This window comes from Bubalus bubalis, chromosome X (genome assembly GCF_019923935.1).
Source record: "Bubalus bubalis isolate 160015118507 breed Murrah chromosome X, NDDB_SH_1, whole genome shotgun sequence".
NCBI classification, from domain to species: Eukaryota; Metazoa; Chordata; class Mammalia; order Artiodactyla; family Bovidae; genus Bubalus; species Bubalus bubalis.
In genome coordinates, this window is record NC_059181.1 from 22,832,429 (window position 1) to 22,848,704 (window position 16,276).

At 38.7% G+C, this 16,276-nt stretch overlaps 2 protein-coding genes across 2 annotated transcripts in view; one reads left to right on the forward strand and one right to left on the reverse strand.

Moving 5' to 3' along the window:
- Window positions 1–5,463: 5,463 nt before the first annotated feature.
- The window catches only part of ZFX (zinc finger protein X-linked), a 41,671-nt gene continuing 30,858 nt past the window's right edge, over window positions 5,464–16,276 (forward strand). The window contains 1 exon segment of the mRNA XM_025276806.3: window positions 5,464–5,998. The gene's annotated coding sequence lies outside the window, so the exon portion shown is untranslated.
- On the reverse strand, window positions 6,031–6,768 carry LOC123331977 (basic proline-rich protein-like). Its single transcript, XM_044937263.1, has 2 exons — window positions 6,437–6,768; window positions 6,031–6,367 (listed from the first exon to the last, which is right to left on the reverse strand). The coding sequence occupies exons 1-2, from the start codon at window positions 6,766–6,768 to the stop codon at window positions 6,031–6,033; spliced, it is 669 nt and encodes a 222-aa protein (XP_044793198.1).

Genomic DNA, 16,276 nt, shown 5'->3' on the forward strand with positions numbered 1-16,276 from the left:
CACTCTCCTCTTTCACTTTCATCAAGAGGCTCTTTAGTTCTTCTTCACTTTCTGCCATAAGGGTGGTGTCATCTGCATATCTGAGGTTATTGATATTTCTCCCAGCAATCTTGATTCCAGCTTGTGCTTCATCCAGCCCAGCATTTCTCATGATGTACTCTGAATATAAGTTAAATAAGCAGGGTGACAATATACAGCCTTGACGTATTCCTTTCCCAATTTGGAACCAGTCGGTTGTTCCATGTCCAGTTCTAATTATTGCTTCCTGACCTGCATACAGATTTCTCAAGAGGTAGGTCAGGTGGTCTGGTATTCCCATCTCTTTCAGAATTTTCCCCAGTTTGTTGTGATCCACACAGTCAAAGGCTTTGGCATAGTCAATAAAGCAGAAGTAGATGTTTTTCTGGAACTCTCTTGCTTTTTCGATGATCCAACAGATGTTGGCAATTTGATCTCTGGTTCCTCTTCCTTTTCTAAATCCACCTTGAACATCTGGAAGTTCACAGTTCATGTACTGTTGAAGCCTGGCTTGGAGAATTTTGAGCATTGCTTTGCTAGCATGTGAGATGAGTGCAATTGTGCAGTAGTTTGAACATTCTTTGGCACCGCCTTTCTTGGGGATTGAAATGAAAATTGACCTTTTCCAGTCCTGTGGCCACTGCTGAGTTTTCCAAATTTGCTGGCATATTGCGTGCAGCACTTTCACAGCATCATCTTTTAGGATTTGAAATAGCTCAACTGGAATTCCATCACCTCCACTAGCTTTGTTCGTAGTGATGCTTCCTAAGGCCCACGTGACTTCGCATTCCAGGATGTGTGGCTCTAGGTGAGTGATCACACCATTGTGATTATCTGGGTTGAGAAGATCTTTTTTATATAGTTCTTCTGTGTATTCTTGCTGCCTCTTCTTAATATCTTCTGTTAGTTCCATACCATTTCTGTCCTTTATTGTGCTCATCTTTGCATGAAATGTTCCCTTGTTATCTCTAGTTTTCTTGAAGAGATCTCCAGTCTTTCCCATTCTATTGTTTTCCTCTATTTCTTTACATTGATCATTGATCAATGAGGAAGGCTTTCTTATCTCTCCTTGCTATTCTTTGGAACTCTGCATTAACATGGTCCACTGGAGAAGGGATACTTCTATTAAAAGAATATTCCCTTCATCAACTATTTTTTTTAACTTGAAGTATAGTTCATACAGGGCTTCCCTAATAGCTTATTTGGTAAAGAATCTGCCTGCAATTCAGGAGACCCCAGTTTGATTCCTGGGTTGTGAAGATCTGTTGGAGAAGGGATAGGCTACCCACTCCAGTATTCTTGGGCTTCCCTTGTGGCTCAGCTGGTTAAGAGTCCACTTGCAATTCGGGAGACCTGGGTTCAATCCCTGGGTGGGGAAAATCTCCTGGAGAAGGGAAAGGCTACCCACTCCAGTATTCTGGCTATTTCAGTATAGTTCATACAGGATAAATACTTGATCTTTCCCTTTACTAGTTTTTAAAATAATGGTTGGTTCTCTGCATGGCTGTGTGCTAAGTTGTTTTAGTCGTGTCCGACTCTTTGCGACCCTATGGACTGTAGCCCACCAGGCTCCTCTATCCATGGGATTCTCCAGGCAAGAATACTGGAGTGAGCTGCCAAGCTCTCCTCCAGGGGATCTTCCCAACTTAGGGATCAAACCCACGTCTCTTGCTTCTTCTGCATTGGCAGGTGTGTTCTTTACCACTAGTGCCACTTGGGAAGTCTGGTTGGTTCTCTAGTATTCTCCAAAGGTGATCATATTTTAGATGTCAAGATATAGTTCACATGCTATAAAATTCACTAGTGTCTAGTATATTCACAAAGTTGTGCAACCATCACCATTAGGTGATCATTTTTAAAAGCCTCAGTATAAACTCAGGGACATATTTGATGTATTTTGATCCAAAGCAATTATTCTTTTAACATTCAATTGTTTTTCATCTTTAGCCAGCTGGAGCCTCTTTAAAACTGGCTCCTGAGACCTTCTGACACTTTCTTTTTTTGCTTTCTTTCATGAGAAGATATCGCTGGTTCATCTTGTACTGTTCTGCTCCAGCCCAGGAATCAGTCATTTCTCCCAGAAACCCTGGTCCTGTAGTGGGAAATTATATATAGAGATCCCAGTCTGGGTGCCTGGGGTGCTCATTATTACTGGTTATTGTTTCTAGACCTCATATATTGATTTTTACCTCTTCAGTGGAGCTAATCTGTTTGCTTTGTCCTGTGATTTATAATCCATGAGGTAGAATTTAGCTATTAGTAATTTTCAGGAATTAAACTGTCTTATTCAACTAATGATTTGTGTGAAAAATACTGTTCGAAAACCACCTAATTGTCAGTCAGTGTTTATTTTAAAATTATTTCCCTTGTGTAGGTTGGTTTAAAGATTCAGAGTAAAAATTCTTACTTGGCATTAATTATAGTCAGCTGAATTCCAACATGACGCAACGTGTTCATATTAAGTATAACAAGTATCAAGTACCAGATAAATGATAAATTTTTATAGGGCATGCTTAGTTCAATAAAACTAGGTTCTTGCTACGGGAAAGTAAATGCTTTTTTAACCTTTGGGATATAATATAATGAATTACCACAGCTTTATTCAAGAAGGTCTATATTTCTCATAAGCTAGTAATTTATTGTTTCTTATTTGGATTTCTGTCAGTCAGTGATGAGAAATGAAAAGCAACAGCTTCTTATTTTCTTTTTTTAACAGCTTCTTTTCTGAATAATCTTTTTCTGAAGAGATGATTGAAAGGCCTTGTATTATTCCTGGCTCAAGGACCCATAAACATGTCAGGGATTTTTAGTTAAGTTATTAAAACACTGTCAAAACCTTGAGTAGTTGCTTTTAACTATCTGATATACATTAACAGCTCTGAAGGAACAAATAAATTTTAGCACATAACCAAAATCCCTTTGACTGCTTTGAAACCATCTAGTTTGTATTCACAGCATATGCCTTTGAAATGTTCTGCTCTCAATCTCCCTAAATAAAATTTCACTTTATTGTGTGTTTATTTAAGTGAGAAAATGAAAGCACTTAAGAATGTTTGTATTCAGCCATACACAGCCTCCTCATTCTTAGTTCCCCAAGGGCAAGCACCATCTTTTTACTCCCTGTGTCCAGAATTCTCTAGGTCCCTAATACTAAAACAACAAAAAAAAGTATCAGTGCAAGAGAGGCTATAGTAGGTCCCTTAAATGCAAGGTTTCAGGTGCTTAATCACTTAGTGCTTGATTATCAAATGCTTTCAGTGATTTTAGGTGTCTTCAGGGTCCTACTGTGAATATTTTCACAACCTGTATTTTGTGTTTTATACAATATGGAACAATCTCCTTTTTAAAAAATATATTTATTTCTTTTTTTCGGCTGTGCTGGGTCTTAGTTGTGGCATGTGGGATCTAGTTCCCCGATCCTGGGCCCCCTGCATTGGGAGCATGGAGTCTTAGCCACTGGGCCACCAGCGAAGTCCCAATATCGAACCATCGAACAATTTCTGATCTCTGCTGTTCATACTTCCTTTGCGACTTCACTTTTATAACATGAGAATTTTGTATTACATGTAGTTTCAGTGAAATTTTTATCATAAACTGTTTCTTACAGCTTTCCATAAATGGATTTGAAATACCTTTTTAAAAAACGCAAAAAAAAAAAAAAGATTATAGCTGACCTCATCTGTACAATCATCCACAGACTAATCTTTGTTGGATTTCAATAATGGTTTGTTAAATATAATTAATAGGACTCGGCCATCCTTTCCAATTGTTTCCCATCAAAGTTAACAGTCTTTTAAAAAATATATTTATTTTTGGTTGTGCTAGGTCTTAGTTGCAGGCATGTGGGATCTAGTTCCCTGACCAGGGATTGAACCCATTTCTCCACATCTGGAGCAGGGAGTCTTAGCCACTGGGACCACCAGGGAAGTCCTCTAACAGTCTTTATATGGATGAAAGGTAATGGCAAAAGGCTCTTTAAAAGTGTCTGTACCTAAACTGCTTTTGGCTTTTTAAATTGCGCAAACATCTTTTTTATGTTCCTTGACACTTTTTCCTCAAGTGCTAGTGGACTTAGAAGTATTGGAGGGTAATTATGGAAGAACTAGAACAAGAATATTGACATTAGGTTTTGTCCTATGTTGCTTAGTTACATGATTGATGAGACCCATTCTTGACATGTCATAGCATTAAAAGGAGGCCCTTGGAAAGTACCTATTAAATGCTGGTTACCAATATTTTGAAATCATATTAATGTGGGTATACAAGCTATTTTTCACTTTTTTTTAAACTTGAAAAAATATTAGTTTTATTTACCTTTCTGTGAATAGTCAGTATCTCAGCCCAGTGGAATTTTCTATAAACGATGACATGTCATTTATCATTTAATTGCTTGAAAAAAATCAAGCTTAAAGCCTTGAGAGGAAATTTACCATCAAGTACATTTTCAGAGAGTACTTCTTACTGTACCTTTGCTTTTCCTTTTTGAAAGCAACTTAATAGTTTTAAGAAGTCTGAAGGAAAGGACAAATTGCATTCTGGGAGTTTTAAAAAGTCATCACGGGATACTGAAATAGAAGGCCTCTATATTTGAAGAGATTTCACACTAATATGCTGTTTGCTTTATAACTTTTGTGTTCTTTACTGTTTAGAAGTATCTTTAACATTTAGTGAGCTGAACAAAGAAATAAAGCATATCAGATTCGAATTAATGTAAAGGCTACATTATTTATCGTTTAACTAGTAAGTTTTAAACATAGTTTGGGTTCACTATGAAAAAAGCATACCAATTTCAGTAGCGAAATTGCAAAATACACATTTTTGGAGTTGATAAATGTTTTATTTACTCAAATACATATTTTTCTAAGTCTCTTTAAACTTTGAAAGGCTTAAGTGCTTTGTAAAAAACACCCATATCGCCATTCTGCTGCTCCCTCTGTATTTATTAAAGAATGTGAAAAATTCTTTATTTATGAAACAATCACACAAGACATATATTTCAGACTCCCCAACCGTAAAACACAGATATAGAGAAAATATACGTTACAAATTCCTGTTCGTTGCAATGTGCGAAACAAGTTTCAAAATGTAACACGTAACACTTTTTATTTTTTCTGCCGTAAACTAATCAATTAGGTTCTCTGAACGTTTATTAAAAAGAAAAAATTAAACGGTTGTTACGTGCTCTAGGATAACCCTTCTCCCCCTCCTTTTGCCCACACACCCATTTAGACTGGCAAGTCTATTTTCATTTTATTTCAAAGTTGCCTTTTTTTTTTTTTTTTAAGCGAAGGCAGGGGATAGTGGGGGTTGCTAAATTTATCTTTTTCTCCAGCCACAGGGATGAAGAAAACACATTTACTGCGGGCGGGGGTCTGAGGGCCTGCAAACAACTCAAGCAGGCGCCTGGGCCAGGACCGGCGTGGAGAGGCGGTAGGTCTCCGGGGAGGGCCCGGGGGCCGGCCGCGGCCCTCGGGAGATGGTGGGGGGCGGCCGGGCCGGTTGCGGGCCGCTTGCCTCGCCACGGGGTCGGCAGACCACGGCCCCGCGCGGGCTTTTACGGCCGAGACGGCGGCAGCGGCGCGTGTGTAGCGGCGGCGGCGGGCGGGAGCGCGGAGGAGGTGGAAAGAAGGGGGGCGCTGTCACGGAGACTGCGGCCGCCGGAGACCCCGCCGCAGCGAGGCCACTGGGCTCCCCGGTCGCGGAGCGTGAGCGCGCCGACCGGGGCGCCAGGGGGACACACCGGGCAAAGGAGGGGGCCTATCTATCCTTCCGCATTTTCCTGGGTCTCTCTCCCGGGCGGTGACGTGACGTGCTGACGGCGGGCCCGTGCCGGGGAGCTGGGCCGCTTTTTGTCAGCTCCGAACTCGGCCCCTCCTCCCTCCCTCCGCCCGCCCCACCAGCCGGAGCCCGGCCCAGTGCTCCAGAGAAAGGCCGGCCTGCAGCACCCGCCACCGTCGCCGCCCGCCCGCACGCCCGTCCGGTGAGTTCCGGGCGCCGCCGCGGCCGTAGGGCCTAGCCTGCGCGCAGGGGCCTGGTCCCGGCCTGGTCGGCGGCCCGCGTGGCGCCCTTCCGCGCTAGGCCGGGCGGTGTGGCGCGCGGCGCCGAGCAGGCCCCAAGGAGGCCGCAGTTAGGCCCGGGGAGGAGCCCGGCTGCCTTGAGCGGCGGCGGAGGCGCGCTCCGCAAACGGGCGGGCGTTGGGGGAGGGTTGCCCGGTGGCCCTGGAGATGGCCGAGGGGCCCCGGGTCGGTGTCGCGGCCGGCCTGGGGCATCGCGCGGGGGTGAGGCCTGGCATGGAGGCGAAGGCTGCAGGCGTGAGGTGAAGGCCGCAGGCCGGCCGGGCCGATTTTCGCTATGTAAATATCGACGGGGGGCGGGGGGGGGACGGGGGACAAGATGGCGGCACCTCGGCGCCTGCTACAGGGGACGGTTGAGGGGGTTGCTGGGAGGGGGAGCCGCCATCTTGAAGGCGGCGTCTGAAGAGTAAATTCCGCTACAGCCCGTGAGGGGGGGTCGGAGAGCGGGCGGCGGCGGCGGCGGCTCCGGTGACGGGTCCCGGAGGCCCGGCACGGCAGCGTGTGCGTGCGGAGGGGGCGTGCTCGCTCCCCACAGCGGCCATTGCCCTCGCCGCCATGATGGGCGCTCGGGCTCCAGGCGCTCGGCGGCAGCGCCACCTTCCTGCCCTGCCTCCCGCAGCCCCGTGACTGGCTCCTGCTTCCGCTGTATTTTAACTGAGCTGCCGCAGGCGGCCATAGCTGGCGCCCGGGTGCCGGTGCCATCTCGTCCCTCAGGTCCCTTCCCCCGCACTGGTAGTCATTTGAGGGTCGTCCGGACGGATGGCCGCCCAGGCATGTGGACTCATCACGCAAAAGAGACCCCAAGACATTTTTTAATTTTTATCACATCGAAGTCACACGTGACTGTTAGGGTGCCCTAGATGCAGTTGTTTTCCAACAATCACTGTCTTCTCGAGTAAAAAAATTAAGGAGTAAAAAAAAAAAAGTTGATAGGTAAGAAGTTCTTAACCACTTTTATGCTATAAGGGAAAAATGCAAATTGCACAGCACGGAAACGGAGGAATGAAAAATCTTACGGAGTCGTTTGAATTTCATTAATTCGGCAACAGCTTTCTAGAAAAGATACATTTAAGCTCTTAGCGATCTGTTGGTAGCATTTTTTTTTTCCGCCAGTAGTAAGAAAAGGGCAGAAGTTTTATATTCTTACTAAAGGACAGCATAAAGTGATGCAGTGCTGTTCCTGTGCCTGGTATGGTATTCAGTTTCTCTATTTGATGTGAAAAACTCTACGGTGCAGTTCCACCTTGTAAGTAGTTTTGATTGCATACTCTACTCTCCCGTGAACTCGGAGCCCAGTGCCAGGTGGTGCTCCGAAAGAGTAAAAAGATTCTTGTAGTGCAGACGGCGACTCCAAGAAGTTCGTTGTTCAGAGGCAGATGAGGTGAGATGGACTGAGGTGGTGCGGGGAAGGTACAACCAGTTATTGGGGTTTCAGAGGAAAGCAAAGTTGGGTCACATTTTGAGGTTACTGAAGGATGGGTAGGACTTTGTTTGATGGGGGTGGGGAAAGGGCGTTTCAAGGGTGAACGCTTCTTACAGAAAACCGAGTGTGTATAATTTGGCTGGTGTAGGTAGGGGAGTGGTGGCTAAGGTAGATGGAGCTTGCTTTGCAGGTAGAGAGGCTTTATACTTGATGGGAAAGGCCCAGGGAGCACAAGTATCAAGAGTGATGACGTACCTGAACCTGGCGTTATAGTCTCTTGGACCTTCCGGTGGCCTCAGAAGAGTTTCAAAGTTGAGATATGAGAGTAGCAAGTTAACCTTGAAAAGCAGTGTTTCACTACAGGAATGATTATCAAGAATGTTCGAAAGTAAAGCCAATTTTGCTACTTTTAAAAAATAATCTGTAAAAGATAACTGCTCCTTTTTCTTGTCCTAATTTCTCACTTCAAGTAACCTTTTGTTCAAGAGTTGCTATAATTTCTGTAATAAACCAATGGGGAGGGACTTCTAGCTTTTCATTTACCGTGGTTGAACATTACAGGATCAGTGCTGTGGGTTACTTTACCAAAAGGAGGAATGAACCTGTAAGTATCCCCATGGTAATTTTTAAAGAAGTCAGTTTTAATGATGATTAAAAAGGCAGCAGCCTTCAGATGGCTTTTTTGGAATCCCTATTTTTCTGCTTGGTAAGAGGAACCACCTTTTTGATTAAGAGGGTAACTAAGGCTGTTCGCTAAACTAAGCCTTCTCATGTTTTGATTAATATTTGAACTGGTCTAGATGTACATTTTGGGAATGTGTTTCCTAGAATTTTATGATAACGTAAATTTATAGGTAGCATAAATATTTATTAGAAAGTTGTTTCACTTTTTCCATTTTTTTTTTTTAAAAGAGTCTCATGTTGATTGTAAAGGGCCATGGGTTAGAAACGTGTGAGACAGTGCAGTGCGTTTGTAGGAGGCTGACTCTTAAGCAAGATACTAAGGTGGGCTGTGGTTGTTGAGATGGTAAAGGTAAATGTAAACTTGAAAGAACCAGTTGCTTTGTATCTTGACAACTGGGAAATACATAGAACTCTAAAAGAATTGTTATTGCTGCACATGCAGTACAGCAGCAGTGGATGTTCCAGTATAGCAAGAGTGGATGAATAAGATTCAGAGTTAGACTCAAGTTGTATAGTTAAGAGGACAGACATCTATGGTTTAAAACTGGTGGAACACTGGCCATCTTGGATAAACGAGGTGTTGATTTTCAATTTGTGTATCTTTCAGATAGATGCAAGTTTGCCTTTTTTAAAAAGCATGCGCATAATGTATTGAAGAAAAACTTTTCTTTCGCATTGCTGTTTGTAAATACTTCTTTTCTAAACCCATCTAGACTTTTATTGCCACTGATGTCCTTGTTTATATCATTTGTGTTTGTGTACACTGGCAATTCCAGACTTTTCTTTTTTACTCTTTAACTCCTCAACCTGTCCTTTAAACCACTCAGCCTCAGAAGAGATTACCTAATCGTTTACTTAGGCCAGAAAGATAGACAACTATCAGATATAAGCAATTGAATTTCCTTCCTGCCACTTCAAGCTTTTCCTTTGTCTCTCCCTAGGCTGTCCTGTTCTTCGCTTGCAGGAAGAATTGGCCTCCTTCAGGCCCAGACGCTCTGCCTGTGGGATCCACCGGTCCCAAAGGATGGAGCTCTCTGTCAGTGTGGTTCTGCCACTTGCATCATTGCCCTCTAACTGCTGGTGCCTTTCCCTGTCCTTAAAAACATTCCTAGGTTTGCTCATCTTAAAAAAACTTCAGCTGTTTTTCCTTTCACCAGCACTTTTATTTCTGTTCATCCCACTCTTCTAGATCCGATACTTCCCAAATTGGGAAACTTTTCCACAGCATGTCAGCAGGTGTATCTCGTAAAAGTGTTCTGTGTTTCAGAAACTCTGTGCTTCTCTGTCTTTTGGCATGGGATTTTCCTCCAGGTCAGTCATCTATGCTGTTTTCTTGAATCTTCTCCCGTGGTTTTGGTGCCCTTTACGATGCCCACCCTCTTTTCTAGTTTCTCATCTAGCATTTCCAGTTGCCTATTAACCACCTCTATTCAGGTGTCTAACATGGCCGAAACCAAATTTATCTGGAACATAGTAGATGCCCAGTACTGTTTATTTGGGGGGAAATTGTTCTTTAAACCCAGAGCCCCTAAAATAACTCCTGTTTCTAGCTTGTTTTCTTTCTTTTATGGCACCATCATTTTTCCAGGCTTATTCTTCTGTCTCATATAGCAGTGTTGGTATGTTTTAATTTAGCATTTAACCTATTCTGTTTTAGCTGTGTATTTATATTTTTGTTATCTTTTCTAAACCTGTAGAGACAGGTTCTCATTTATCCTTGTCCCAGAGCATTACCTGGCACATAGTAAAGACAGTTACCTAAAAACAATTATCTCAATTATTGGGTGCAGAGAATTGTATGTAGTTGGATAGTTTTCAACTATTAAAGTATCTGTCTAGTCACCGTGTTCTTTGACCAAGTGGTGTATGTAGTAAGACATACCACATAAGCTGAGTAACCCCCACTGCTTAAACTTGGGGTTAATATAGCCAGTCTCCTCTTATTTCTGTCAAATTATTTTCCAAAGAACTTTTTTTTTTTTTTATAAAATCCAGGAATCTTGTAACTATAATTTACTCAAAGGGACGTACATTTTGAGGAAGCTACATGATCTTGAAAATAGAACCATTAGGATTGAAAAAATATTTAAAATTTTAAAATTATGAAATATCTCTGAATTGCTAAAAAACAAGTGTCGCTCAGATTTAACAGATCTTAAATATCTTACACATATTTGTTTCATAACTTGCTCTGTGTTTAAAGAAAATGTCACAGATTATAAAGAGTGCCTCCCTATCACGTTCCTGTCTTTTCTTTGCCAGAAATAACCACTGTCTTAATCCGTATGTACCAGAAACAATATCAAGTACTGCTTTGTGTGTTTTAACTTTACATATATGGTATTGTACTGTGTGTATCATTTTATATATGTTTTTTCACTTAGTAAAGTGTTTTTTGAGATTTTTTTCATGCTTGTATGTGAATCCAGTTTAGCGATTCTCAGAGTGCTCCAGGAATTCCCAGGGATCCTTGAGATTCTTCCAGCCTCATTCTTTTGTGCACTGCACAAGTACTGTACAAAGGCGCCACGAAACATGATGTCATGATAGATGGAACACAGACGCAGTTATGGGAATCCAGCTGTCCTCTATTAAGCCTGTCTTTGAAGAGATTTGCAGAAATGTAAAACAGTGCTACTCTTTTCACAATTTTTTTGTTTTGAAAAATAGTTATTTAAAAATCACTGTTCATGTTTACATACAGTGGGTTGATTTTCTATGAACTAATAAATCTTTTTAAGATGTCTCGGATTTAATTTCTAACATAAACATGTCTAGATAGAACCCACATAAACAAAAACTCTTTGAGGTCTTCAATTTTTAAGAGTGTAAAGAGGTCCCGAGTCCAAGAAATTTGAAAACCACTGATCTACTTCATTCATTTTACTTATATTTTAATGTGTAAATATACTGTGGTTTATTTATCTGTTCTTAGGGAGGGGCCCTTAGATTGTTAGCAGTTTTCTGCAATTTCAAACAACGTGGCCCTGAGCATCGTAATAGGGGGTTATTCTCTCTTGAGATTGTAGAAGTTAAGTGGCTACATTCAAGAGTCAGTGCATTTGTCAATTTTATTGGGAATTGTCGAATTGTGCTCCATTTGACATCCCCACCAACTGTATATGAGCCTCTGTTTCTCCAGACCACTGCCAAAAGATTAGACTTTGCAGTTTTCTCCAGTCTTTGGGTAAAAATGGTATCTCATTGCTGTTTTCATTTTCCATTTCTTAGATTACTCATGTTGTTGAACTTTTTTTTCCCATGTATTTATTGGCTGTATGAATTTTCTGTGACTTACTTGTGCCTAACCCTGGTCCATATTTTATTAGATTGTTGCCTTTTCCTCATTGGTTTATGGTTATTCTTTTTATATTCTGAATATTAATGATGTGTAGTTTTACACACTGAAAATACCATTTTCTAGCCTGTGGCTAATCTTTTAGTTTTGTTTGTGGAATGTTTTTTGTGTGGGACTTCTTAATGTGAAAGTAGTCAGTTTTCTCAGTTTTGTTTTTTTTTTTAAATACATGTCTTATGTTTTCTCATATCAGCAAGAAATTCTTCCCTTGCCCCAAGGTCATAAATGATATTGTACTTTTTTCATATTTAGGTCATTAATTCATCTGGAATTTTTTCCCTATTGTGTGATGTAGGGATCTAATTTTATCTTTTTAATATGAATTTGCTGAGTAGTTTGGCCTTCCTCCTCACTAATTTGCAACACTACTCTTGAAGTTGATCGTGTACTCAAATATATATATATATCTGTTTCTACTTTTTTCTGATTTCATTGGTCTGTTTGACTATAATACCTCTACCACTGATTTAACAATGATAGCTTTATAATTAAATTTTTTTTAATATAAATTTATTTTAATTGGAGGTTAATTACAATATTGTATTGGTTTTGCCATACATCAACATAAATCTGCCACAGGTATACACATGTTCCCCATCCCGAACCCCGCTCCCTCCTCCCTAATTAAATCTTAATAAGTGTTCTTTTTCAGAGTTTTAAAGCTGTTTTCCTTCCTTTATTTTCGGGTCAGTTTGTTGGTTTGTATGAAAAACTATTGGATTTTTATTGTATTTTCATCAAATTTACAGAATAATACATAGATAAATACAGATATATGCTAAATAGTGGAGCTGGGATTTGAGTCTTGGTTGTATTCTACTGCTTTTCATGAAGGTCTTGCACAGCTTTTATTAGATTTTTTGCTAGAAAAAATTTGTATAATTTTTGTTATTGTGAATATTTTTTAGATATTGTTTCTATTTATTGCTGATATATAGGGAGTACTATGGACTTAATGTATTGATAGTGTAACCTTGTTGAACTTGCATATTACTACATTTCACAGATTCTGAAGTACATTCCCCCCCTCCATTACATCTTACATCTCTCCCCCTCAGAGAGTCACATAGATCTTCAGTTGATAGTGTTCTGTAATCATGGTTGTCCATGTCTTGATGTTATCGTCTTTATATGCATCACTTAAATGAGTATGTGGATTGTTGTTTTGTAATTTCTTGCTCAGCAATACAACTGAAGGCAGAAGGAATTGTGAAGTGCGTGTCTTTACTGGAAAGAAAATCCCATAGATAATAATGGAACATTTTGTGAAATGCTGTATCACCAATACTCTTGTTGGTAGAGGACAGTATTAGGAAAAATTGAAGAGCTTTAAGTAGAAGAGCATTCCAGAGTAGGACCCTGAATGTGAAATTTTAGGAGTACTCCTCTATCAATTTCTTTTGCTTCTATTTTTTTCTTCTGTATATGCACAGGCTATGATGGAAATACATCTAAATCAGTCTAAAAGAATTGTCTTGATAAGTCTAAAATGAAATTTCTAGATGTTAAAGTATAGTATCAGTTTAATTGACAGTGTATTTTCCTTAGTTGTAGGTAGAACAAGGATGCATCTTAAAACAGGTGGTATTTTTGGATTCAGTGAAATGTGGGAGTTTATAATTCGTTTGTATTTTCTAAATACATAAGTGTATGTGAATCAAGATGTTTCATTTCTTCTTTTGATTACTTTTTGCCTCTTTGTTTTTTGTTTTCTTTTTCTTCTATTTCATTGATTAATGCCTCTAGCACAGACTTGTATGAAAACATTGATAACAGGCATTATTGTCTAGGTACTTTAATGTTTAATGGAGTGCTGCTAATATTTTATTATTAAAAATGATATTTTGGTGGGTTTTTTTTTTTTTTGGAGGGGTATTTCTTTTTGAAACAAGTTGTGTTTAATAGAGATGATCTGTTTCTAGAAAGTTAGAATTCATCTGTGAAATTGTCTTTGCCTGGTGTCTTTTTTTTCTGAATTGTTTTTTGATTAATAGTTTTTTTCATGATGATAAGTCTTTTGGCTTTTCTTGAGTTTTCTTTATACAAAATAAAGTATTCTAGAAAGATATAACATTTCAAATATATTGGTATAAAATATATAGTCTTCTAAAGTATTCTAGAAAGATATAACATTTCAAATATATTGGTATAAAATATATAGTCTTCTCTAATGACTTTAAAATGTCTAATTTCATTAATTTGTTCCTTTTTTGTATTGCCAATAGCTTGCCTATATTAAGTACTGCCAATAACTTGCCTATATTAAGGCTTTTAAAATAGTTCTTTTTGTTGACCCTTTTTGTTTCTGCTCATATGGTTAATATTTCTATCTTATTTGCATCTATTCTGACATTTTAAAAGTTTAATTTGAAGTTTAGCTCATTAGTTTTTAATCTCTACTGTTAAATGCCTTTAAAACTATAAAATTTATTCTGAACTGTAACTGGATACTGCGAATTTGATATGAATTGATTTTTTGTTATTTCTAAATGTTTTGTGATTCTTATAATTTTCCTATTGCCCATTGAATTACTGAGACTTTCAAATTTATGGGAATTTTTTTGGGGGGTGTTACTATCTCTGTGACATTTATTTCTGCTTTTACTACTTTATAGTTGGGGGACGTTGATTAATACACAAAAATTAATTGTATTTCTCTATACTAACAACAAACAATTTGAAAATCAGATTTAAAAGCCAGTACAGTTGATTGATTGTTTCATATTTTTGTTTTAAAAGGCAGTAGTACAATTTATAATAAGATCACAAAGCATTCAATACCTTGAAATAAACCCAGCACAACTTACTAAGACCTTTAGTTAAAAAGCATTACTGAGAGGAAATGAAAGACAAGCTAATAAATGTAGAGAGACACAATGTTCATGGATCATAAGTGTCCATATTATAAATATGTCAATTTTGACATACAGATTCAATGAAGTCCCAATCAAAACCCCAACAGGTTTTTTTTTTTTTTTTTTTATAGACCATATCAGATTTATATGGAAATGAAAAGGGCCTGGAATAGCAAAGCCAGTCTTGAAAAAAAAAATTGGAAAACTTACACTACCATATATCAAAGCTTATTATAAAGTTATAATGATTAATATAGTGGGTGCAAGGCCGAATTGGTCAGTGGAACAGAATAGTCTGAAAGTAGACCTACATATATAAGGTCAATTGATTTACAACAAAAGTGTGTTGGAATTTTAACTGAATGTAGTAATCAAAGAGAATTAATATTACTTATCCAATATATTGAAGAGCAAGATTGATTTTTCTTTGTATTTTTTTAAAAAATCCTTTAGTAGAGTTTTCAGTTATTCTTATCAGTGGTATTTTACATTTTTAACTATGGCATAAAAAAACTTTTGTCTTAATAAAGAAAAACCTTTGCCTTCAAGTATATTAATTTTGTATCAGCACACTTCATGAATTCATTCTGAAATTAAGATTTTAGTTGATTCTCTTGAATTTCCTCGGTAAGTCATATGTAAATAAATATAATTTCTTTCAAATAATAATTATATCTTGCATTTCATTATCTTACTGCTTTGGCTATCAGTTCCCATACAATCTTAAGTAATATAGTGGGCATCCTTGTCTTAAGTTTGACTTGAGAAGAAATACTTCTAGTGTTTCACCTAAGTTTTAATACATTTCTTTTTGTTATAAAGTGATGCTGATATCAGTCTCCTATCTAAAAATACATATTGTAACATGAACTAGTTTTTGATTTGGTGTACTTGTGTTTTTAAACAACTTTATTGAGAGAAAGCTGTTACAAAATACACCCTTCAAAACTGTACACTTCAGTGAATTTTTTGTAGATTGAGTTGTCCTCCTATCACCAGTAATTTTAGAACATTTTTATCACCTCAGAAAGCCTGTACCCAGTTAGCAATCAGTTTCCACCCCCTGCCCCTGCCAGTCTACTTTCTGTCTGTATGGATTTGCCTTTTTTTCCCATTTCATGTTAGTGGAATCCTGTTGTTGTCTTCCTGTTCTTCCTTTTTCTCTTCACCACCTCCTTCTTCATAGTAAGAACACTTAACATATGATCTACCTTTTTAGGAAATTTTAAGTGTACACTACAGTATTGTTAGCTATAGATACTATGCCATATAGAGGATTTGCAGAACTCTCTGTCCTTTACCATTATCTCTCCAACATCTCCATTTAACCCCGGGGAACCACCATTCTACTCTTTGCTTCTCTGAGTCTGACTGATGGGATTTTGAGACTGAATACTATCCCACTGTATTTATATATTGCATTTTCTTTATCCATTCATCTGTCAGTGGACGTTTAGGTATTAATATTTTGGCAACTCTTAATCTGAACATGAATAGGGGCTTTTGAAAAATATGATTTTAGGAAGACTTGTCATTTTTACGTCTAATTTTTTTTTCCTGTTTAAAAGCTTTTTTTAAAGAAAATTTTTTTTATTGAAGTATAGTTAATAGGCAGTGTTGTGTTAGTTTTAGGACAAAATTTTAATAGATTTTGAAAGTTTGAACTCTTAGACTTTAACCAAAAAACCTTGAAATGACTGATTGGCACAAATGGTTTTATGGAAAAAACTTATCTGTAACAACTTGGCATTAAATTTTTGAGCAAAATGTACAGAATTCCGAGTAGGACAGGACAAGGAAGGACAGGTTCTGACATTTACAACAGGAAGCATTTTTTTTTCCTCTTAACACAGAGGGTGGCAAG

Excerpts from the sequence above, each read along its gene's own strand:
- LOC123331977 (XM_044937263.1), bottom strand. The coding sequence starts at position 6,768 with ATGGCCGCCTGCGGCAGCTCAGTTAAAATACAGCGGAAGCAGGAGCCA. Across the intron at positions 6,368-6,436 it reads AACCCCCTCAACCGTCCCCT|CGAAAATCGGCCCGGCCGGC; the intron begins GTAGCAGGCGCC and ends ATATTTACATAG.